This window comes from Crocodylus siamensis, chromosome 5, assembly GCF_052110815.1.
Source record: "Crocodylus siamensis isolate JL-2025a chromosome 5, ASM5211081v1, whole genome shotgun sequence".
Lineage (NCBI taxonomy): Eukaryota > Metazoa > Chordata > Crocodylia > Crocodylidae > Crocodylus > Crocodylus siamensis.
The window spans coordinates 141,257,314-141,282,650 of NC_143399.1; the positions used below are offsets into that span (position 1 = coordinate 141,257,314).

Here is a 25,337-nt window from a genome sequence, read left to right on the forward strand (position 1 = left end):
TGTCAAGTGCTAACTCTCCATCTTTAAGTATAACCTTGCAACATTTGCAGCTACCAATGGGAATAGGATTTGGGACCACAGCTTTTCAATCCTATTCAGGCTTTTGAGTCACATCCATCACTATAATATTGATGGACCATAGGTTTTGTTCTAGGATTTAAGTAAATTAGATTTGGGTTTAGAATAACTCAAAGTCTGTGGATTAGAGAACAATGTCAGAACTACACTGTTTTGCTAAAACACAACAACAAAGAATGAATGACTAATTGAGAAGACTTGGTTGATTTGCACAACTCTGCTTTGCTAACTTTGCTTTGCTTGATATCTAAACAGGATGAAATAGATTAACTCCAGTTCAGGTCTGGGAATGACCAGCTAGGAAGAAAGTGTGTTTCAGTAACAATAAGCTCACCACTCTGTACATCAAGGAGATACGCCATAATCAAATAGGAAGTAAATATACAGTAATTAGTAGCACTTGAAAATGATTCTAGTATCGCAAAATCAGAGGTGCTTCAGATGTTTATTTTCAGAGGATAAAAATACAAACAGATCTCTCTAAGGGAAAATTACAACACACAGGTAGAGTCACATCCTACAATATGCAAGACAAATGGTAAGCTTTAGAAAAAGGTCAGATAATAAAGACACAAAGAGAAGACCCAAAAGGTCCTTCTTAGGTATTAATCAAATATGTCATATAGGAGGTTTAGCTTTAGATGTTCAGGGACTGGGTTCTCAAAACCAGGCTTTGATCCTCAGTATGTACCTTCCTTTGGTGGCCAGTTCTTCAGGCAGCAGCTGGGGACAAAGAGGAGTCATACCCGATTCCTTCTTCTGACCTGGGACAGGTAGCTCTTGAGTGGAATGAATCCTGTCTGTCTCCACATGAAACACAGTAGAAGGGGACTACAGGAAGAGAAAAAAAAAAGCCTTTGTCTACCTTCCCTGTTGCTGTGCATCCAGATGAGGCCAGTCAGAATTTAGCCAACTGTGAGGGCTGGTTTTTTTTCACAGTTGAGTTGGAAATAACTCATCAGCTTGATACTTAAACTAGGAAGATACTTTCCATTTTGAACCAGATTATTAATGGCAATATGGTTGTTTGAATTTGGGGACATTCTGCTTTGGCTGCTGATTGACTCATCTTATGGCATGTCTCTGCTAGTGATTTCTGCTTAATGCAGCCATTTTATAGGGATGAAAGTTTATAAACAGGTATTATATAATCAAGATTAAATTGGGGAATGTTGCAATGAGAAGCAGTCCCATAGTTCATAGCATTAAACAGAAAGCAAAGTGAAAGATGAGTGTTTAAATAAATACATAGAGGCAAGAACTCAGAAGACAGTAGGATATAAATAAAAGAACAAGTGTTGTCTCCAGTTGTGTAACATGATGGGAACTGACCAATTCACCTAAAAATAGAAAAGAACAAAAGGAAAACATCCAGGAAAGTATGCTGTGATCAGACTCTCAGCATGTGTAAATCATCCTGACTCCAAGGAAGTCAATGCTACACAAGTGATTTACACCAGCTGACTATATGCTCCTACAGCTTTATGGGGAGAAAAATAATGTTTGTCAGAAATTATTAACCAAAGCAACCTATTGAGATAGCTTGGTCTCTGTAAACAGAGCTGTGTTTTAATAAATAATACTAATAAGAAAGGCAGACAACACCAACCAGGTTCTTTTTTATTACAAGTATTAAACAAACACTATTCATTTCTGCATTGTAATTACTGGTGGTCCTAAAAACAGAAAAAATGTATACAGAAGGCAATTTAGCTTTTTCTCTTTGTTAGTATTTTTGTGATGACAATGGTTAAATCAGAAAAAATACTAAGGTAGATTATAATAAGCCTGTGATGCATCTGATCAGGTTTCATGATTGCCCTTAAAACCTTGCCAACTCTGCCTCCGATGAGGTAACCGTCTCTCTGCAGTATTACTGAAGAAAAGCTACTTTGTTACTGAAGGCAACTGGCAAACTTTTAAGAGTGACTATTCTATAGTGGCAGATAGAAAAAAGAAAAGAAAGTGTCTTAGTTAAAATCTAAGATTATCCCAGACAATCAAGAGTAATAAGGCTAAAATTTAAGTCTAAAGTTAAATTATATTTCAGTTTTCCCTGTTTCAAAACACCGCTCCTTGACGTATTGACCCCAGGCTGGGCAGTTTCACTGCAGGGACTTAATTCAATAGTTGCTCTTAAATGTAAAATGTGAGATCTAACTTTCTACAAAAGTCTTACTTGGGTAAGTAGCTTCATAAACTAAGGCAAATTCAGTTTCTGTTCCAAGATCAGGAAAGAAAACTCATTAGGAGAAAAGTGCTTTCCGGTTGGCATTTGCTAGGCCAATATTATTGTTGAATCTTATGCATTAAGAGCTGACATTTCACTCAGCAGTCTACAGTAAAAACAGCGTTTCCATTTGAAACATATCATATAAAACTTTAGACACGCTTGTGCAATTCAGCTTAAATATTAACATTCATTAGGGTATTCAGTTCTAGAGCTCTTCCGCACAGACCATTTTCTGTTATGTACATAGAGAAAGCCAATCTCAGTATTATCACTGACCTTATTGCAAGACTAGGAGTCAAATCCTCAGCTATTGCACACTGCCATAGCTCCATTGACTTTAATGGAACTATGCAGATTTAAGCCTACTGAGTCTATGGCCCTGAAATTCTTGCTCATACTTGGATGATTTGACTGTGAAACCTTCAAGTGGTACCAAAATAACTGCAATTGAAAGCTTTCCCTTCACAGTAGCTAAATGTAGAGGAGTTTGCTTTCTCCATTCCACTGGTGTTCTCGGCATCATATGCACATGCATATTATGAGCAACTTCCTTTGCACCAAGCCTTTTCAAAGGTTTTATATTTCAGTACAACATAGCAGCAATAAATCATAGGAAAAGCCATTTTTATTGTGGAATAGTCCTAGCAGGGTTAAGAAATGGGTTCTGCAGCACAAATATAACACACTGTTTAAATTTGAACACATTAATGGCTTCACAAATGATGTTTCTTCATCAAATAGAATTCCAATACCCTTCCTGAAGATAAATGCAAGCCAAGTGAGTGCATTATTTGTAAAGGACTAGCACAGTCAGAAAGTTGCATCATTTTAAATGGATTTTTAAACCAGATAAAAGCCATTCCTTTGGTTTGGATCATTTCAACCACTCCATGAGCTGAGAATAGACTTATCGTCCTAAAGGAAAACTATCAAAATTTTGCATGCTATTTTGACCAGCTTTATCCAAAAGATTCTAACAATCCTTCATGAGAAACAAATATGCAAACAAAATGTTAACTATGCACAGCAATGTCATGAAAATGCATCACATTAGGACAATCCTTTTCACTCCTTTAAAGCTTTTATAAAACTGCTTGTCCAGTTCTTCCATGAATGCTTTGGTGCCTTCTCCCTTACTAGCCATTTTCTATTAAATGCCCTCCCTGAGTTCATCTGGGAAACTATTATGTTGTCCTCTTTTAAATGTTTCATGATTTTCTGTCATGATTACCTTACCAGTGCCTCGTAGCAACGGTTAGACTGATTCATAGATTCATAGCTGTGGCCAATAGGAATGATTATATCTCTAATTCATAATTTTTAGCAAGAAATAATTAATGTATTTGAAAACTACCTAGTTATGCACATAATTGCACCTGCTCCTATCCTTGTTGCACTTTTTCTCCCTCTCCCATTCCATTATACCTACTCATGTATGTTTTTGCCCAATGTCAGACTGAACTCTTTGAGGCAGAAGCTATTTTGAACGGTGCCAAAGTGAAACGTGGCCTCAGTGCTGGCAGGGATCTCTGGTACTACTCCAATATGAACAATAAAGAATGCTCCAAAGATAGAAAGGGGCTTTAGAAACACTAATGCATTAAGCCTAATAACATACCTGTGGCCTAAGTAATTATTCTCCTACGAATGGGGAGTCTGAGGCTTAGAGAGAGGACACAAAACTAGAAAACGAGACTTTAAGAGTTTCTGTCCAGCTCAAGAGTAGAATCCAGAGCTGAACAGAAAAATATGTTGAAAATACTTGGATTTAAAATGGAAAAATATTCCTAAAAACACTTTGTATGAGGTATTTCCTATAAATCACCATTCTATCAGAACTGGAATTTCTCGGATCAGTTTTATTAATCACTGGGATATGCTTCTATAGTAAGACTAAAACTTGTATATACTATAATAATAGGGAATTGATACAAATATGGGGTGCCTATACACAAGTGCGAAGTCTACTGGAGCATGGCAATTACCACGCTTCTGTAGCCTCCTGTGTCTCATGTATCAGCATCCCGGCAGTTAAAAATGATGGCTGTGTGGCGCTTGAACTAACGCTTGTAGAATGAACACTAGTTCAAGCGCCCCAGTTGCCATTTTTAAGCACGGGAATGCCAATACACAAGACATGGCAGCGCTTTCCTCATCCTTGGAGTACATGTAAAAGTGCCCATGGTTGCTTAACTAAGGTGGCTTCATATAGGTGGAACAGAATGATACCCAGTATAACTGAGTACAATTTTGTGTGGTTTCTTAAATGAAAATGTTGGCCAAGAACTAGAATGTTGCCTTAAGGTATAGTGGTCTCTGCAAGAAACAGAAGAAAAAAATGTAAGTTTTCCAGATTTTGGAAACATTATAATCTCTGCACGTGTTCATAAACATATTAGAATGGTAACTTTTTTCCCACCATTGTTAGACATCTGCTAAAACAGGAGAGAAGGTGTTAATATACCCAGGAAAAATGAAATATACTAAATACTAGCTTTCTAGAAATAAAGTTTGAAAGCCTGTGGAGAACAGCACTTGGTTCAGTATAAGCAAATTATATTTTGTTCTTTCCAGTGTACTAAAATTACATCACACAATAATGTTCTAGTGACCAGCACTGGAATATACTAATGTGCCAAAATATGTTTTACCATCGTTGCCACTGCTCAGGTGACAACATGATTCAGAGGCTTATCAAATCCATTGAAATGCGTATTTTACTGATACAATGAGTGCAGCTGATAGAGGGGTTCTCAGAACACATACACTTCCACCTGCCACTACAGATGGTTTCTGCCTGATTCCTTGATTCTTTCTTTTTAACCCATGCCATTTTTTGGCTCCTGGTCTAACAGAATAGGAAGAACAGTGCACATGCCCCTTGGGTGTAATCAAGGAACCCTATGAAGCTCGGTCCTCTCTGAATTCATGAAGATTTACTTGTGCATTTGCAAGCTCTGACCTGTCTGAAAGTAGATTTGCAGAATAGTTTCATAAGGCATAGTTATAGGGTGCATGTAGATATCTGGGACATCAGCTCCGACATGCTGTGATTACGATTAATCAAGTCTGCTGAAGCATGCTAATTAGCATGCTCCAACAGTTTTGGTGCTCGTGTATTCAGCACCCCCGTGCTTCAAATGGCAGTGGGGGTGCTTTAATTAAAGCTTGTCAAATGAGCTTTAGTTAAAGTGTCCCTACTGCCATTTTGAAGCACAGGGAGCTAAATACAAGAGATGCTCTGGGCATGTTAATTAGAGTGGCTCAGGAGCCACTCTAATTAACCCCCCTCCCCCCCCCCCCTCGGAACGCATGTAAAGATGCCCAATATGTTTTAAACATATTAACGATCTGCTGTTTGATAATACTTAATTTGCTTGTTAACCATCAAAAATACCTGTCATTAGAGTAAGACAACAGGACCCTTCATCTCAAAGTTTGTGGGCTGGCAAGCTAGTCAATTGACCAGTGAAATATTGTCAATTAACTGGTGCACTGACTGCATATTTTTTGACCAACCAAAGATTAAAGCAATTTTACAAAAAAAGCTACATTTTTTCTAGTTTTCTTACCAGAAAATGATTTTTTTATTGTTTTTGACACAGTTCTTAATGGAAAATTTGTGCCTTTTCTGTATATTAGCTGGACCTATCGGCAATTTGTTAAAATTTTTGACCGATATTTGACCGGTCAAATGACCAAACTTTATTCGACTCAAACCTTAGTAGGTACCATGTAAAGTTTATAATATTTACGTAAAGTTTATGTATATTTAAATATCAAATTAAGTGGCCAAACTTTCACAGCTTCTGAGTCCCATAGCCCTCAAAGGAAGTTAATGCTACTCTCCCCCGAAGCCAAGCCTGGAGTTCTGTGCTCTAAAAGCAGAACACAAAGTCAGTGTGTATTAGCAGGCTGCCTATTTTACAGGAGATTGCTTTCAGTCTTGTTCTTCACAAGTCAGTGATTCTACAAGCCAGTGATTCTACTAATGTGCACACCTGTGGCTTTCTGGGAACAGTATTACAAAATGCAGTGGATGAGGCCTAGGTATCGCAAACAATAGGCACAGTGAAAAATTGTTTATAGTGTTTAGAATGGAACAGCAGCCCAAATGTGCAAAACTTTCCAAACCCAGAGGGAGGTAGTTACTGCTCTACAGAGCATACAAAATATGTGGGGGTGTGGAGTGGCTGCTTGATATATTTAAATGAATCTCAAAGCTTAACTTTTTAGCTCTTCAGCTCTGATCTGCACTACACTTGGTCAGCCTAGGGCATCAGATCCTGCTTTCAGTCCCTGAAGGAACCAACTTGGGGCAGTGGGGAGAAAAGTACAAATTAGAATAGATACCACAGAACCCAACTTTGTGTTCATTATATAGAAGAAAATAACTGCCTGGATTGTATAAACTAAATGACCTTTCTTTGGAGCCAACTTAGAGCTCACTTCTATACATGATGTGCCTCCTTTTGGCTTGACAGTAGGCTTTTTCAGGGGGAATGGAGTTGTAGCTGTGCTATCTTCCTAGCACCTTTAGAGTGATAAACTCTCAATGTTGCATATCGGGAGCAGCATCCATAATTCTGAGTGCAAGAGGTTGCAGTTTTCATCAGCATACAGAGGATAGGAAAGGGTCCTTTGGGGCATTCACCACTCTCCCATCACCCATAATTATTTTTAAATGTTGGTGGGAGGGGGAAAAAGTATTTACATCTTAAATTATTTTAATTTTTTAGCTGGAGGGATTCAAAAAATTTGGTGCTATATGATAGTAAGCTTCAAAAATTAAACAGAGATCTTAATTTCAAAATATAAAAAAGTCCAAAATATGTAAAAACAAAGGCTGCGTACCCACATTCAAATAACTTAGGAAAATTCTCATGGTAGAAAAATGTACACAACCATGTGTACAGACATTTGAATGATGAAGCCCTGAAGAGTGCAGTGCTGATACTGTGCAGTGAGGCGGGGGTGGGGGGAGAGGTTTGCACACATCACAGTATGCTCTGCAGGCTTCCTTATTCAGCCTGTCTCCTCAGCATGTACAGACATTTGCTTTCCCAGTAGAAACTCTCCTGGAAGTGATTTAACCCTGGTTGTGTCATGTTATTTTTCTTCTACAGTGGCCATTTTTACTCTGGAAAAAGGCCTGAACATCTTCATGTTTGTCGTTTCTCCTAGGAGAGCAGCAATTCTCCTCGGAGAAACTAAATGTCTGTACAAGGCCAAAGATGTTTTTAATTTAAAGGAGGCATTTTCTGATTCTTGCACTTCAGTCTGGTTTTATATATCTGTTTTCACACTAGCTTAGATTTATCTAAGATGATCTGAAGATCTCTATCCCTGGGTTAAATTCCTCTGATGTGGCCAGCCCTATGAGGAGAGGCTGAGGGACCTGAATCTCTTCAGTTTCCGCAACAGGAGACTGAGGGGGGATCTTGTGGCTGCCTACAACCGTTTCAGGGGCCACCAGCAGGGACTCGGGGAAAGTCTGTTCACCTGGGCCCCCCTTGGAGTCACCAGGAACAATGGCCACAAGCTGAGGGAGGATAGGTTTAGGTTAGATATTAGGAAGAACTACTTCATGGTAAGGGTGGCCAGAGCCTGGAATAGGCTTTCCAGAGCGGTGGTGCTCTCACCTTCCCTGGAGATCTTCAAGAGGAGACTGGACAGGCACCTGGCTGGGGTCTTATGACCCCTCCCACCCCCAGTGCTCCTTCCTGCCCATGGCATGGCGTCGGACTAGATGATCTGTCTAGGTCCCTTCCCACTCATTGATTCTATGTTCAAAATGATCTAATTAATCCAATTGTAAGTATTTGTACTAGACTCAGATTTTTTAAAAGTCTCAAATTTTGCTTATGGTTTTTTAAATTGTCTGGTCCTAATACAGCTACTTAGAGCTAGAATTAAGATCAATTTGAAACTTCTGTGAATTTTAAAGCAAGCTTGTTCACTGGGGGAATCATGTAGACCGGGGCGGGCAATTATTTTGAACAGAGTGCCGCTTACTGAGTTTTCACAAGTCATCGAGGGCCATGTGACAGGCAGCCAGGGGCAGATAAATCTGACTGCATCTGGCCTTCTGGCCGCATTTTGCCCACCCCTGATCTAGACAAAACATGCCTCCCTCTAAAGCTGGCAGGAGAGTTGGAATGCATTGTAGCCATAACTGGCCTGAAAGCTCCAAACTATAGAGTTAATCCAAACGAGCCCTTGCCTCTTTTCAGACTGATTTCTCCAAAGAATACTTCAAAAAATTAGAATTGTGTCCCTTTTACTTTGTAGTATAAAGAGAGCATCCAAAAAGGAGAGACTCCCCTCTTCCTCCTTCATGCTTTTTTTCCCTGTTAAATTATCAAATGTCATGATCTAGGTCATTCCTAGTTGTGCTGAAGAACCACTCTGATGTCTTGGGGACACTTATTTTGAGTTCTTATCAGCTTAATTGAAGCCTTGTGTGCTAAGCAAGTTAAAATAGGTTCTGGGATAGGTTTTCATCTGGTATTAAATTGACATTGCTCTTTTGATTCTGATGGGGCTACCCTAAGCAATAGCAGCTGAGACTATGATCTTCTACAGTCTGGGTTACATCCAAGAAGGCCTTACAGAATTGAGAGCTGGTCTCATGGCAGTTAGTTGGGTTTTCTTTTGTTTTTAGGAGATAAGAATGTGAATGAAGGAGCAGCAAACGATGGATCTGTTAGCAGTCTGCCCCCATCCTCATCTTATGTACTCTGTGTTTCTAAAGATCCATACAGCCAGTTTAGACACCCTCCTGGTGGAACACTGGAGTGTGAACATGCCTTTAATATCTCTGACTTACTTAAAAGAAAAATGGAGAAAAACATCGCTTATCCTAAGAGCTGATGGGGGTCGGTCAGGAAAGAGACAGGTAGTCAGAGAGCTGCTACAGAGGTAGTGAACTGTGACAGCTGATTAGCTCTGTGGCCTTTGGAAGTAATTGCTGCTTTGTCTAAGCACTCAACTAGAACCTTACCTTCCTATCAACTGACAGGAAGGCTACTGAGGCATTTACTGTACTACTGGCCTTGAAGTGCATAGGCCTTAGATTCATCATCCTACCCATCAGAGAACCAACCAAACGGCTGGGTGGGAAAGAGCAGCAGCTGAGACATTTTGTTGAAGTGTCTGCTTTCAAGGCTGAGGAAGCCTCTGTTACCAACCTACTCAGAAGGGACCTGGCCTGGGGGAAATGTTCCCAGGCCAGAGTGCTTCACTGCTGCATGGGGGCCTGGGGTTTGAAAGGTTGATATGATTAAACACATACATGCCAGGTATACTGATGCTCTTGTCTCAGCCTTCTGCCAGGCAGATGCAAGCCATCTAACTTATCCAGTTCTCCTTTTTTAACATGTTGGGGAGGTCTATTAATGGGGAGAGAAAAGTTAAGTAATTGCAAATTCTAAAGATTGAGGCAATTTAGGAATTACACAAACTACCAGGTACAGTACAACATGATTTAAGGAAAATTGTGGGCATGTTTAATGACTCTTTTCTCCCCTTGCATGGAAAAGTACATACTGTGTACTGGGGGTGATGCATGCTTAGCTATCCTAGCACAGATTACATTGGCGCTGTTGGAACATTATATATCCAGCATAATTGCAGGAATTTCCTTCCTGACAGCAAAATTACTGTTTCTGGACAGCTGCACTGTGTGCAAAGACTGTTTTCTCTACACACTGATGTTCCTTTTCAAAGGAGCAGATTGCTATGCTTTGCTAGGGTGAGAAACAGAACGGGGAGAAAGCAAAGGAAAGAAGACCCAAAGCGATGGAGATGAGCAGTGAAGTAGAGCTTTTCCCAGATCTTGCCAATCTCTCAAATTTTCTGGAGAGGGATTTCAGGACCTACACAACAGACATGCTTGTTGCCACCCTGAGTCCCCATGCCCCCTTGCAACCTGCCTTGATTCCATCTAATACCTAGATTTTTCACTGACTTCTCCAAGCATCCCAGTCACCCCAATTCCCACATGTTGACCTGGTTCTTTCCCAATTCCTACTCCCTTCAGTGGACCCTGAAGGGATAGACTTCTGTTAGCTCTCACCTTGTTGAACAGCGTATCTCAGACTGAGAGTGATGTAGACAGTATGTAAGTGCTGATGGTGAGGGGGTACAATTCCACACTACTGCTGCTGCTCTTGGGGGGGGCACAACTCTGCACTGATGCGGCCACTGCTGCCGGGTGTTGGGTCCAACCAGGCTGCAGCTCCATGCCCTACCATTGGCACAGATATCATGTGCCACCACCACCCCCACTGCTGCTGGGCCCTGGCTCTGGACAACCCCATTCCTCACTGTGGTGCAGAAATCTGGGGGGGGGGGGGCACATGCCCCCTGACACATCACCAAAGGGGAGTGACATGCATGTAGCTGAACAAAATTTGGCAGCTCTGAATTTCTATGGTTTGGAGCCCTTCTGCATCCACCAACAAAAAATGCTGACAAGGGTCCAAGGAAATAAGACTTCATCCTCAATACTTAGTTGAATATTGCCTAGAGACAGAATGCCATGGAGTAGGACTGGTGATGCTGGAAACACTGACTTTCTCACCTTATGGTCCAGTAGATGAAGCAGGTGTGGAAAGTTAGCAGGCTAAGGAAGAGGCATGATGTACAACACTTGGCAATTGAGTACTTCTCTGTTATGGGAATGCAAGTAATGGCTTAAGTCAAGGGTTGTCAACCAGGGGTACACGTACCCCTGGGGGTACTTGGGAATGCCCCAGGGGGTATGTGGCAGTGGCACAGAGAAGTGGGGCCCTCAGCATTTTGCGCTGCTGTGTACCATGTGCCACTTGCACTTTTGTTTTTGCTGGCACCAAGTGCTGTGTGTTGCCAACACCTTGGTTTTTTCCCAACCCCTCTCCCCAGTCGTCAATCGGCTGCTGGGAGACTCCCCGCTTCTCAACTGGCCACTGTGGGTACAAATGACCAAAAAAGGTTGAAACCCCCTGGCTTAAGTTATTGCACCATCACTTCCACTCTGGGAACATTCCACTCGGGATGACAACATTAAAGAGAGTGAAAAGTTTACATTGCAGTGTAAATATTTGGAACATCAAACTGATACTGGAGCATTAGACTTTTGTGACTAGTAACTCTGCTCCCTGGCAAGCCCATGTACCACTTTCCATTGTAATTAGTGCCTTTTGCCTCCTGTTCATTTGTATACATTCTAATCCATAATTTGCAACTGAACAGGAGCCTGAGGCCTTGGTCTGGTAAAAACCAGTGGAGCTTCCACAAAAAAGGCTGAGAACTGATGTCTTGAACAATGTTCATGTGGAGCAGCTCCATCAGCTCTGCAAGTAAGAAAGCTTTCTGCACTCTTTCAAGCATCCACTAGGTTGCAGAGAACCTTCTGCAGCCAGCTTTTCATCTTGCGAGTTGTTTTCTTGACTTAGGTTTCAATCCAACACCTATGGCAGAAAGAACACAGGCATCAGGGACCTAATATTGTACTACCATTATATTTTAGAAGAATATGAACAGTTGTAACCCATGTGCCTTTACCAGCTAAAAACTAACTGTGTTATTTATATTTACAATCATTTCTGTGTTGTGTCAAAACAAAACCTAAAGGCAGAAGAAAGAAAAGCAGTTTAATACTGATTAAAGAATGTTATGAATATAAAACATATTTAAGCACCGCAGGTTTTCAGTAATAACAATTGGGTGTGAATGACTCACTTTTCTAAATAGACAGCATCTGTCCACTGTTCAAGTGAAGTGCTCATTTATTACTGCAATGAATGGTTTGAGGGAGGAAACAGCATGAGTGTCAGCCATCTTCCAGGTCATTCTTGCAAAGGTAAACTGTATCCATTTTGCTCACTTCAGCAGTACTGTTGACAAAGGGCACACTGCCATTCAATAGCAGTGTGACTGGAAAAATACCAGGGAATACAAGTATTTCAATAATAGCTGGTACCTCCCACTCTCCTGCGGGCCACACAAATTTTGCTGATAAAGTAACATTGTGGGTGGTGTGGACAGATGCTACTAAAAAGCTTCCATCTTATTTGACTACAGATCCTATAATCCAAAGAAAAAAATTTCCATTACACACATTGTTCCCATAAATGTCAGTGTGTTCCTGCCTCTGAAAGGACACCCTCTAAGGGCCAATTTCAAATATGTTCTTTAGGTATTTAGGTATCTAGGTTGTAGCTGTATTGGTCTAGAGGAAAAAGCAATCCTGGTAGAGGTGATATCTTTTATTAGAGCAACAAGATTTTTGCAAAAAAAAAAAAATTGAATTGCAAAAGCTTTTGGGCACAAACACCCTTCATTAGGCATTGGAAAAAAGATTGTAAAAGTTAGGTATTTAATGGTACTTAGTCAGCATTTAGCTGTCTAAGTTTTCAAAGAGTAATTTGAACTGCCTCTGCTCTTGCAGTCAGAAAACACATGAGGTGCTTCCATGCTGGAGCTGGTGTGGCTAAAGCTACAGGTATAGCTGGTGTGACTAAAGGTGTTTTTGAGCCTGTTTGGAAGCTTTTGAAGTGGTTTTCCTAGGTGCAGCATAGCCACTAATTTCTGGCGAAGCTTGGTGGCTATTTAAACAGTTGATGGAAGGCATTTGAACTCTGTGCTAGTCCCTGAGAAGGCCCTGGCTACTAGGCACAGGTTGAAAAGGCTAAATTCCACTCAGACCAGTGTGGTGCCCACTTTTGCATAATAGCAAAAACATGTTATCGGACAGTGGGAGACCTTGATATACTACCTCCAGTATTACAAATGATGCCTAATTCATAGAAGAGAAACAAATGGTCCAATGCTTTTTACAGATTGTTTTGGGTAAAAACAATTTCTTAAATTATATACTTTTCAACAGATGGGTTGCACAAAATAGCTACAGTTTTCCTTTAATTGCAGAACTTCTAGTTAAAATATAGCACATTCCAATCCACACTCGCTTTATCCATGAGACAGTCTTTTAAAGAAAACTTCCATAGATATGCTGCATTTCATTTTGTGCAGAATGTCTTAATTTCAGGCAATACCAGAGACCTTGGAAAAAAATAGCAAATATATTCCAAATACTCATTTTTCCAGCAAAGTCCATCAACAGTAGCAAGATAAAACAAATGAGACAGTTGCAGGCGAAACATAGAAGCATCTAACAAGAATGTTAAAATAAAAGGTTATGCAACTTTAAGTCTAATTAAGATAACAGTAAATATAAACAATATCTTAAGATTTTAAAAGGTTTTTTTTTAAAGCTAAAATTGCCAAGGTAGCAGACAAATGACTATCATCTTCATCCTGAGCATCAAACTGGTTGTACCATAGGTGAATGGTTTTCTAGTATTCTAAGGCTGGCATAAATCACTTTGACAGAAGCAGCCTTGAAGCAGATTTAACCTGCTTTTTGGGATTCTGCATCATATGGAAATCTCCAGCTGGTGCAATTGGCTCTAAAGGAGTCCCCTGCAGTCCCAGGTATAAGGAGTATACCCGTAGAAAATGGGCTTGGGCAGAGCCTTGCAGCCTCTGGTGAACTTCTAGATGTTAGGGTGGTTCATGGAGATTATAGATAGCTGAGGGCCACATTATATATGACTGGTTCTGTCTCTACTAGACCAGAGCAAAAGCAAAAGATCTTTGTGCTGCTTCTCCCAACCAGAGTTTAAACAGGCACTGTAATACCTAGGCCTAGAATCCAGTTTATGAGATTCTAAATTACCCCATTTTCTTGCGTACCACATGCCCCCAAAAAAGACATTCACCCCCTTTTTGGGGAGAATGAAGAAAAAAAAGATTTTTGTGGAGTTATAGTTAGCCATAAGCTGAAACTGTAACTACTGCTGAAGAGAGAACTCCATTGGCAAATCTAGGATTTTGAACCAAGCTGAACCAGCCTGCAGGGCTTTGCAGTAAGGGAAGAGAGACCAGAAGAACAAGCAGCAAAACTGCCAAATAAAGAATAGTGGAATGACAAGACCATTAAAAAGGAGAGGGGGTCATTAGCACTTGTGGAGCAGGAATCAGGTAGATTACAATGAGCCATGCGGACAATCTACTTTCTCAGTACTTTAGAACAGAAAAATCAACTGTATCACCTTTGATCTGCCTCTATTGGACTCTACCCCTCCCACCATAAGAAGGAAAAGAAAAAGCAGTCATCTTACAGTATCTCCAAGCTTTTATTCTGGGCAGAAAAATCAGCTTCCCTGATCAAAATATGCACCCCAATTTTGGAAGGCTAATTTCTAGGGGGAAGGTGCATGTGGCATAAGAGTAAATGCAGTAACTTTAGTATGATTGTACTTGATGGAGAAATACTTTTCCCACTTTAATATCTTTAATGAGCTTAATGGAAAACTAGCAAAAAAGTTTGGTTGCTGTGTTTGTTTAATTATTTTCTACTGCCTTGAACTGTCTTAACTGAATCCTAAAGAATTGAATTCTCACCCATCATTTCAGTAAATGCCACTTAGAACTAAATTTATAATAGTCTTTGAAGAAAACAAATGTCAGCGTGATTTAACGAGGAACATTAAGCACCAGTAAGTCACAGAACACAATGTTTTTGCCTCAAAGGTGATCAGTAAAAGAAACAAAAATAGTCATGCTGATTTTTGCTCACTTGTGCAGAAGTGAGAAAAAAAAGGTCTAGAGTTTTTATCTTTTAACTTTTCCCTCCCCTTGCTTGTTTTTACATTAGAAATTCAAATTATAACTACTTTGGAAGACTTCATGATCCAGTCTGTGCATTTAGACAAATGGCTTAAAACTTGGATTTTACTTTATCCCAACATCAATTTTATTTGGTCATAAAGATGCACTGGAAATTGAAAGCAGGTTTATTCAAGATTCAACACTGTTCTTTCAAGTAAGGAAATCAATGACAATGAGTATACGACATCAAATACGAGCTTCCAAAATCCAAAGACTTTAAAATTCTCTAGTACTTTACTATTTAAGTCTACCTGCAGTAGAGAGGGCCGAGAATATTGTCTCTAGCATTCTGGAGTCTTTTGTTGATTCTGTCCTTTTAAAAATGTGCCATATTCACATTTAGAGACATCTTAAGAAAATTTCTCCATGGAGAATAAAATAAACGCATAAAATCTCACAGTATTAAGTAACACTGTCTGCATCTATATGAGAGGCTGACTGCACAGTTGTTACTGCACAGTCATTTAGTACCTGCATCCACAAGTACTAAATATCCGGACAATAATTAGTGTTACTATGAAGCAGCATCCCCAAATTGTTTTTTGGTCACACTGACTGTGCAGTAGCTCATTACTACTGTGCAGTAGCATTGTGTCACACTTTGTGCCACATGATGATACTGTGCAGTAGTAACAAGCTACTGTGCAATCAGTGTCTCATGTAAATGCAGCCATTGAGTTTATATCAGTGCCTAGAACCTGATAATTAACAAGTGGAAAAGTATAAATAGATACTATTTTCAAGTATGATAATATTCATGAGCTTTTAGAAATTTTAAAAAAAGGTTAAAAGACCTATTGTTACTGGTGTTCTTTTAAATTGCATTCCTTTTTTTCCAAACCAGTACCAATAGAACCATTAATAGGCAGCTTTTTGATGCTTTAGTATAAGAGCTAGAGGGCTGAACTCAGAGCTCCAGGTAGAAATACCCTGAACTATCCCAATCTCAATTTGTTTTCTTTCATGTCTCACACAGCTGATGTCAGGACTGTAGGGGGGCTGGAGGGAGGAAGAGCCTTAAAAGCTGTGACTTTAAAGACATAGCAGGTAACGCAGTTGCATGTGTCTAGTTTGCAAAACAAAATGTTTCCAAGTTTGAGTGGATGAGATGAATTCTATTCAGAACATTCAGTGAGGTTCATGTTCTTTACGCATACACAGAAGCCAGTGGGAAATAATAAATGGAGACAAATAAAACAGGTAAGTATCTATTCGTGCATGGGAAGGCAAACACCTACTTAAGATATTTATACAGTGCAATATGTAGAGCATATATTTAACGTTGATTTAAAAGTTACCCTCCCTGACTTTTCTGATTTAAATACAAAATAAACAAAGGAAAACACTGGATTTTTCTATGACAGTTGTCATAGAGATTTCTCTTACAGATTAAAAATTCTCATTTTCTCTTGAAAACTTACAATAAGCAAAAGATATTTATTTATTAAAACACAAAACTTTAAAGCATTATAACTGGCTTGTGGGAGTCCCACCTTTTTGGATGGGTCACAAACACGGCCAATACAACTTTCAGATAAAGCACCTGGTGTGGCCAATGGGAGACTCCAGGTTCCTTTCCTATAGTTACATGCTGAAAAGAAGGCAGCTATCATTCCTTGAGTGAGGAATCCACATGAATGGTAACTGCTGGAATGTCATAGTGCTGTTGGCACTTTGAATCGGAGAAGAAACACAAATGAGAGAGAGAATTTTGCTCTTACTGGGCCACACTTCCACTCCACACTTTGAAAGTGTCCTTGTTCACTAAATGACTTCATGACTTTGTGCTGTTTCATGAGAAGAAACATGGAGCACAGTGGTTTGACTTCTGTTCCTATCCAGATACATCTCTTTTCCTTAACGCTTTGGCCTGGGAAATAAGTCCTTATTGTCCCAGCTGTGATGCTCATTGATCAAGTTTAGATACTCATACACACCCGCCCATCCACCCACAAATATATGATATAATACCACACCTTCTTACAGCACATTTCTTAATTAGTTCTCCTTCACAGGTTCTTACATGAAGGGCAAGAAGTCACTAGGCAGTCATTCATAATCAGTATCTCTTTAGACTGCATTATTATTATAGCATTCCAAATGAAAGTTGCACATGAAAGGTGATTTGCAAATGACATTATGAAAATCCCTGCCATATCAAAACAATGATGGTTCCTTTAGTCTAGCAAGGACAATTCAGCATAAATCTAATAATTCTTTCCAACCACCATTTTCTGTTTTTTACCTATTGAACCCTCCTTGGAAAAACAGCTTGTACTCTGCTGGTGACCTCTCAGCCATCACAAAGCTCTTCAGGAACCCGTCAATAGAGGATCCGGTGCATTAAAAAAAAGATTACCACACAGTTTTCCGTTTTTTCCCCTTTAGAGTTTATATCATACTGATGGCAGTCTCAGAATCCTTTTAAGAAACAGTCAAATTTGATCTACTTTGATCTACAAAGCAACACATTGACATCCAACATAAGGATTCTTTCCTCTCCAAGGACGACCACTTCCAGAAGCCAGTTACTTATGCCGCTTCTATGGGTCCTACCTCTATTTTCTACTTCCACAGTATGGAAGTTTGGGTTTGACCAGGTTTCAAAAATAAAATTAAAAATTAAGCAGGGTTCAAAGATAATCTCTCTCTCCTAGATAACTAAAAAAAAAAGCAGCCTGTGAAATGTTTTACATTGTATTTTTTAAAAATAAATTGCAGTAAAAAAGCCTGACGATTTAATATTAAAAATAAGCACATCTGGCAGTTAGCTAATCCTGTATAAAAATAGAATCAAACAAATTATGCCCTGGTGGATAAAATACACAGGATATGCTTAAACCACAGGGCCCTAAATACCTGCTTGTAGTACTCATCACTACACACGATAAACATTAGAAAATGGTCATTGGACATTGTGAGATAAGAATCAGCAGTTGTATAAAAATATCCTTAAGTTATCACTTCCCTCTAGGTACAAAAGTCCAAGGACACAAATTAGGCCTCTGGCAGCTTCCCTCCAGCAGCAACAGATCTGAAGTAACACGGCCATGGAGAGAGAGTGCCATGGTCAAGGAGATTCCACTTCATGGGTTTTCTCTTACAGGACAGTTATGGTCAGAAAAGTGACTTCATGCAAACAGCTTCTTCATATTCAACAGACCTTCTGCCCTCTTTTGCATTTCTTTTCTGTAAAATAAGCAGATGCGACTCAAATGGAATTTTTAGAGCTACTGGCCTCCCTGAGACTGCCCAGCTAGAGAGAACGGGTTTTCTTTTCCTTGCCAGCTACATTCCATTTGCAGCATTTTTATATGGATTGTCTGAGATAGCTCTGCTTGAATTTTTGGACCTTACTTTTCAGTACTGGCATTTAAATAAAGGGCACCTTTTTACTTATAGCCATAGTAAATTTGATACAGAATCCATTCAGGAAGAATCAATATGAGACCACCTGCACAAAGCCTTTTTGCAAAGCACAGTGTAACTTCATTTGCATGCTGGAGGGGAGATTGCAAGAAGAGAGTAAGATCTCGATTTAAAATTATAGCAGTGCCAGGACCAGTTTTCTGGAGACTGAATTGTACATACTACAGAAAGGAGGAGGAAGAAATAAAAGGAAAGGGGTTTGTGTAGTTACAGATTTGTGAAGAGAGGAAAACAGAGGGAAAAAACCTGCACAGTACTATCTGCTGGACTGAAAGACTTTTACAATTGTCTAACAAGGTTTGGTGAGACCTTTGCTATTTTGCTGTTCAAACGATTTCTTTTCATAGTATACCAAAACTGTTCAATATAAATTTATACATAAAAGAGTTGAGCTACATATTAGTCCTGTGTCTTCAGTTCACTGAATTTTGTTTTCCTTTCCCCAAAGATTCTCAAAAGTATTTTATTTCAATATACTGCTGGGTGATGCAGCAATAAAAACATGGCAAAACCTAGATGGCTTCAGTGAAATCACACCAGAGGTATATTTAGCCTGACATTTTCCTGGCAATATGGATGGTCTGCCTTAAGAGGCACATCATATTTTGACATGCTTTTGTACATGAGCACACAGTTTTATCTGTTTTCTTCAGATGCATTATTTGAATTTCTCCCTATCACTCTGAGTTATTTCAATAACCTGTTTCAAGCTTGCAGCAGTAATGAGAATGGATGTGGAATCCAAGTGCAGTAAAAAAATCTTTGCAAAAGGACACAAACCTCTAACAATTCAGCCAAATGGTATGTGTCTAAATTAACCTGGATTGCTCTGTAAAATTTCCTTTATCAATAGATCTATTAAAAGAATCAATGTTGCTAGCTTAACAGATGGCAGCTTGATCTCTTGAAAGAACAGCAACATTTAGAATGCCTAATAATTCAGTAACTGTCCAAAACTGATCCACTAAAGATGCCTAAAAATGTAACGGGCCAAGTATGTATGCAGAGAATTGCTGAATGGGAATAGCAAGAGCTCAGGATTCAGCCCCAGAATCATTCATGCATGCTTTCCAACCAAATTAAGAAGCAGAAGTTCTTTTTTTTCCCTTTTGTCAGCTATGTCTACATTCATTTTATTTTAGAGATTACTTTCTTTCAAACAACAACTCAGATAAAGAGAGTTAATAAACCTCCTCAGAAGGCATAAACAATCTTGAGCTCCATAGATTTTACAAGAATATAAAATGTGCTTTAACAGAATTAATTGATGTTCTTATAATCCTAGGGGAGAAACAGCCATTTTGTTGTTCAATACACTTTGTTTCTTTCAACACAATGCTTTTTTAAATCCAAAGTCTGTAGAGATTTAACTCTCTATGGCCACAAATCTTTCCAGGCTCAGGAAAATTGGACCCATAAGGGCCCTTTTTTACTGCTTTATTTTGATGACAGACAACAGGAATGCATTCTGATAAATTTGTTTAGCATGACAAAAAGGAAACCATGATGCTTTCAAAGGCCACAAAAAGGCTTCCCATTTTTATGAGAAAAAAAACCCATGGGAGCTGGAGCATACACACAGTTTGGAGAACACACAGGCAAGCTCTGCAGCCAGAAGGCACTAGAAGGCTGATCCATCACCCCACCTTTACCAGAACCAGTAACTTGAGATCCCGTCCGCTCCCCTACCTGGGAAGGGGACAAGGTTCCTCCCCACCCTGCTCACAGGGATCCCTGACACTCGCCCCCCAAGACATGCTGTCAGGGGGTCAGTGCTCTCCCTCCTTTGTGAGAGAAGAAAACAAAGGACAGTGGGATTCTGGTCGTCCTCAACACCCAAGGGAAGCACAGCCATTGCAATTAGTGAAGGAAGGGAGAGTCCTTCCTGTTGGGAAGAGGTAGAACTTTTTTATGGAAAAGCCGTTTTTCTTTTGCAAAAAAAGCCCTTGAACAGCTGCATGCTCTCATTTTGTAGGCATTTCTTTTGGCACGAATGTAGGGCACCTATACATGTGCAGCGAGGCTGCTCTGATGCACTGTAATTGCAGCACATTGGAGCAGACGTGATTAACCGAGTCTGCGGAAGCACAGTAATTACTGCGCTCCAGCAAACTCCACCATCATGTGAATTAGCGTCCCTGCACTGAAAAATGCCAGTGGGGGCGTTTTAACAAAAGCTTGTTCAACGAGCTTTAAAGCTTCCCCACCACCAGTTTTCAGTGTGGGAGGCTGATGCATGAGATGCATGAGATGCTTTAATTAGAGCAGCTCTCGGAGTCACTCTAATTAAAACACCTCCCTCCCCCCCACCACTTCCAAAGCATATGTATAAACACCAATAACATATGTAGGCGACCAAAGACCACAGAACTTTAAAATGTTTAAGTTATATGCAAGGCTGAGACTATCTTTGTGAACTTGATAGATTCCTAACTAGTTATCAAAGCAAAAAAATCTAAAAATAATCAGTCTAATATATATGTATATCTTAAACAGAATGTACAATATATTAATTTTCCTGTCTTCCCTTTTAAACACAATGGCCAACATTTCCATACCCAGTGTGCAGTAGTTCAGAAAAAAACCCAAACTTGTTCTTTGGCATTATCTGGAATCTGTTCTTTTTAATGTTACTTTAAAATATGGTATGTCCTATATATTACAGCAATTGTGCTCAATCAGGATGTAGTAGCATTTTGGGTGTTTACATTGACAAGCGGAGTATTTTTTCCAGCCATTTGGGAGACAGCTTGCAGTAAGGGGGCGTAAGGTGCAGATTACTTCTTGTATCCTGGCTCAACTTTGCTGGCTGGAGTGTGAAGTGGGATAGAGCAAAATCTTCATCTACCCCACACTCCCATCTGCCCACAGGTGTCGAAAGGAGCAGAACTGTCCCAGAGAGACTGCTGTTCTCCCTTGCACAGATTCTTTTCATGCTCGTATTTTATAACCCCGTAATGGAAGGGTGTTGTGGGGGGAAACACAAGTGGATTTGCTATCTGTTTTAGGGCTCTATATGCCTCCCCTTGCTCAGGGTTAGTGGTAAAATGACCAATGACCCCTGTCTCCTCCTCAAACAGTAGGCTTTTTAGGACCAGGATCCTGCCTCATTTTTTTATTTGCTTTTCCATGGTAAAGGAACTAACCTATTTCTGGAAACAGTGAATGTATTAAGTACCTATATAAATTTAAAAGCACAGATTGCAGTTCTCACAGATATATCAGCATGTGACTACAGATACTTTGATTCATTTAATCAGTTCCCACAAATATTTAAATATATTTTATCAGTGCTTTTGGTTTGGTCTGACACTATTCACTCCACATCTCACTGGTACTTACGTATCTGTCCCACTGTTGTGGTGTCCTGAAGCACAGGCTTCTTCACTTCTGCCGCTCCTTAGCTCAGTCAAAACGCAACTCACGGCTTCATCATGTCTTCAGCTTCTTAAGCCCATTAGAACTTTATGGGCTGACTGCCTACCTGCTCTCCCCACATCCATTCCCCTTTACTTTTAGAAGGCAAACAACAAGAGGGCTACTCATTAGCTCTTCACTTGATTCCCCGGGAGTAAATCATGTGCAGCCCCTGGGTGTGAACTGGAGCTCCTGGGATTCTCCTTCTATAAAAACTGTTAGGACTCACAGCATCATTACTATCTTTAACCTCATAAATACTGACAAACCAAACAGGTTCGGTCACTAAACAGGTTCCTGATGAATAAATTACTCTGTTTTATATGGTTCAAAGTTAAGCTTTTATTTGGTTTTAAATTAAAAAAATAAATTTTGTTATTAAATAGTGGAATGGGTCTAACTAATGTTTACATATTAGTTTACTTGCTCTAGAATACCACCAGAGAAACAATTAAGGTATACCACCCAAACAAAAATCTCCTTTAGAAAGATCAACAGTGGCATAAATTCAGGTAAACTGAAAAAGTCTTAAATGTTTACAATGAATGTTAGAAGTAAACCTCTGGTTTTAGTGTCATCCAAATCTAATTTCCATCTCAAAGTCAGTCAGTATATTCAGGATACTATACCACAGTGCTAATGTCATCAGCTTCTTCTGGTTTCTTTTGCCTGCTTGGCAGGGATTTCAAGTACTCAAGGTGCCTCCTTGCATCCTCTTGATTTTGTCGCACATAATAAACCACATAAGAGATCACCATGGTGAACCAGCCAAACATGGTGACTAACATGGCATAATCAGTAGTTTTTTTAGGAAGATTACAGAGGTCAGCATCATTGGCAGCATTGAGGAATGGTCTCCCAGCATGTTCATCTAACACAGAAGTCTTACAGATGACATTGTTGGCTGTCTCATGGTTGGAAGCCATGCTCCTCAAGACCTGCTGCAGCGTACAGTCACAGTGCCAAGGATTGTTTGCAATTCTGGCTCTGGCTTTTAAGTTATTGAATGCATTTTTGTGCACACTTTGAATCCGGTTGTCGGACAAGTCCAGAGTCTGCAAGGTTTCTGCCACCCCCTTAAAGGCATGTTCATCTATAAATTCAATGCCATTTTTAGATAAATTGAGGACTCTCAGTTGATGCAAGTCCTTAAAAATTTCATTTGGGATGGATGTTATCTGGTTGGAGTCCAAATAAAGTAAGACTGTTTCTGGAGGAAGATCTCTGGGTATTTCCTTGAGATTTGCATTGCTACAACTGACATTTAAGCCTCCAGAATGAGAACAAAGGCAGCCTTTTGGGCACATACTGGCAGAATGAAAGCACAGTATCATGAGGACAAAACTTTGTAAGAGCAGACACATGGAGAGGGAACGAGTTAACCACAGGTCTACCAAATGCATGCTGGGGTGTCAGCATAATCATATGACCATTGCTCATTTACCCAACAGTGGTCATAAAGGATTCTGAAGAGCCAAAGCGTATCTTCATTTTCTTCAGTTGAATGAGTAGAAACAGATTACCACATATACCTCTTCATAGCCAATATTCTTCTTCTTAGAAATACACCTAGAGAAAGAAGGGGAAAAAATGTCCTCAGATCATAAAATACAAACAAAATTAGCTCATTTAAAGGGAAATAAATGTGGTCTAATTGAAAGGCTCTACTATAGGAAACGCTCTTACTTTATCAGCACACAGGGGGATTTACCAGAATAACTCCTATTAGCATCAATCTGAGTTTAGTAAACAAGTCCCCAGAACATGTTTATGAGGATAGACTAGGATAGTTCTGAACTGCAAAGGTTTGGTCTTAATGCCAGACAGTTATTTCAGGAGACAGTCATTTGTTTTTATCCCAGACTTTCTAAAACAATAGCCATAAAACTTAATTACATTTTCCCCCTCTTACAGCAGCAGACCCATTAATAGAATTTATAGTTGGACAACAGCAACAGTAAAAAATAAGTCAGGTATTTCCGTGGTAAATGACCGTATCTTGAAATGACCCATATTCTTTTAACCCCAAATTAAAGTATTTCATGGAGGACTAATTTTTACTCAACGAATGTACTAATGAAAGTTATTTAGTCCAAATATTACTGGAAGTTACAGCGCAACTCTACCTTTTGTATTTACATCCTCCTCCATCCAGTTTTTACTAAATGTTCTACTGAATGCTAATGTAGTTCACAATATTTTCCCACATATTTCTGGAGCAGTGGTTCTCAAACTTTTTAGACTCAAGGCACCCCTCAGAAAATGCTAATTCTTAGCTTATATTTGTTTCTTGATTCTAGAAAAATAATAAAGCAATTTATCTTTTGCAAAGAACTCAAAAAGCCTACAAGTCAGAAAGTTTTTAATACTGGTGATTCCAACTTGAAAGCTCTGGGTTTATCTTGTGAATCATGTTTACACATCTAACAGTGTTAACACTGTATGGTACCCTTAAAAGGACTTCAAAGACACCTCAAGGTGCTGTGGCACCCTGGTTGAAACTCACTGTTCTGGAGAGATCTTTAAAAAAAGAATGTTATTTTTCATATTTCTGTTTAAAAAAGACTCGTTGCATTTAATGAAAACCGACACAAAAGTAAAACAAGCAAAAAAAGACTGTTTCGGATGAACAAATCCTCACTGAGAGCGTGGTATATTCCAACAGAACATAAGAAAATTAGTTCATCTTTAAAGATGGCTTAAGAGAGATTAAATAGCCATAAGCTTTGTCATTTCATTTAATATGAAATGTTGACCTACGCAGGTTCAGACAACCTCATTTATTTCCCCCCCATTATGATAAACTAGAAACTTCTACCCAAAGCAGGCCCATTTGTTTCCAGGCACATGCTCTCTATCCTGGTAGCAGCTCATATATTTTCAAGTACAATGAATTGTATTTACATACAAATGATTTTTACATAGAGTGGAACTCACTTAAATGTGAATCCCTGCAGGGAAGGATCTGAGGGATTCCATCGGGGAAAAGAGGAAATCTGTATTGCGATCACTTCTTTCTGCAGTGATGGATTCTGCAGAATTCAGAGGCTAACTAATCGCATTTTTTGGCAGGTCACCACAACATTGATTGTCTATATTACTGAGTATTTTTAGCTCAGCTATTAAAGGTTTAGTTAACTGCTTTGCTACCATTTGACATGTCAGCTTCATTTGCACGCAGCACATGTCCAGGTACTATGCATGAGTATTCCATTGCTGATTCAAAGAAGTGTCCAAACTTCAAAGGAATTGGAGAGCAGCCTCCTACAGAGCACATCTGCAAAGCTGTTACATTCATTTGCATTTGCGCTGCTTAACTGGGAGGGACTTTAGCTGGCATTTGGAATCTATAAATCACAGTTCTTGACTAAAAAATTGTATTAAATAAAGTTTTTAGCTTTTTTGTGAAATTAGCACTGAAATGTAAAATCATCACACGAAGATATGAAACATGAAGATTTAA

The 25,337-nt window shown here is 39.4% G+C and overlaps 1 protein-coding gene across 12 annotated transcripts in view; it reads right to left on the minus strand.

Moving 5' to 3' along the window:
* Positions 1–504: 504 nt before the first annotated feature.
* LOC149864679 (uncharacterized) overlaps positions 505–25,337 on the minus strand; it is a 105,911-nt gene continuing 81,078 nt past the window's right edge. For 3 of the 12 annotated variants that reach the window (XR_016442224.1, XR_016442226.1, XR_016442227.1), the window contains exons 2-3: positions 21,800–23,443; positions 1,680–11,763 (exon numbers count right to left, since the gene is read on the minus strand). Coding sequence is in view for 3 of the 12 variants with exons in the window: in XM_090046498.1 (XP_089902624.1) it covers positions 739–909; positions 23,407–23,443 (208 nt within the window). In the remaining 9 variants the exon portion in view is untranslated. The other 9 variants (XM_090046498.1, XM_090046500.1, XR_016442228.1 and 6 more) reach the window with 8 other exon arrangements.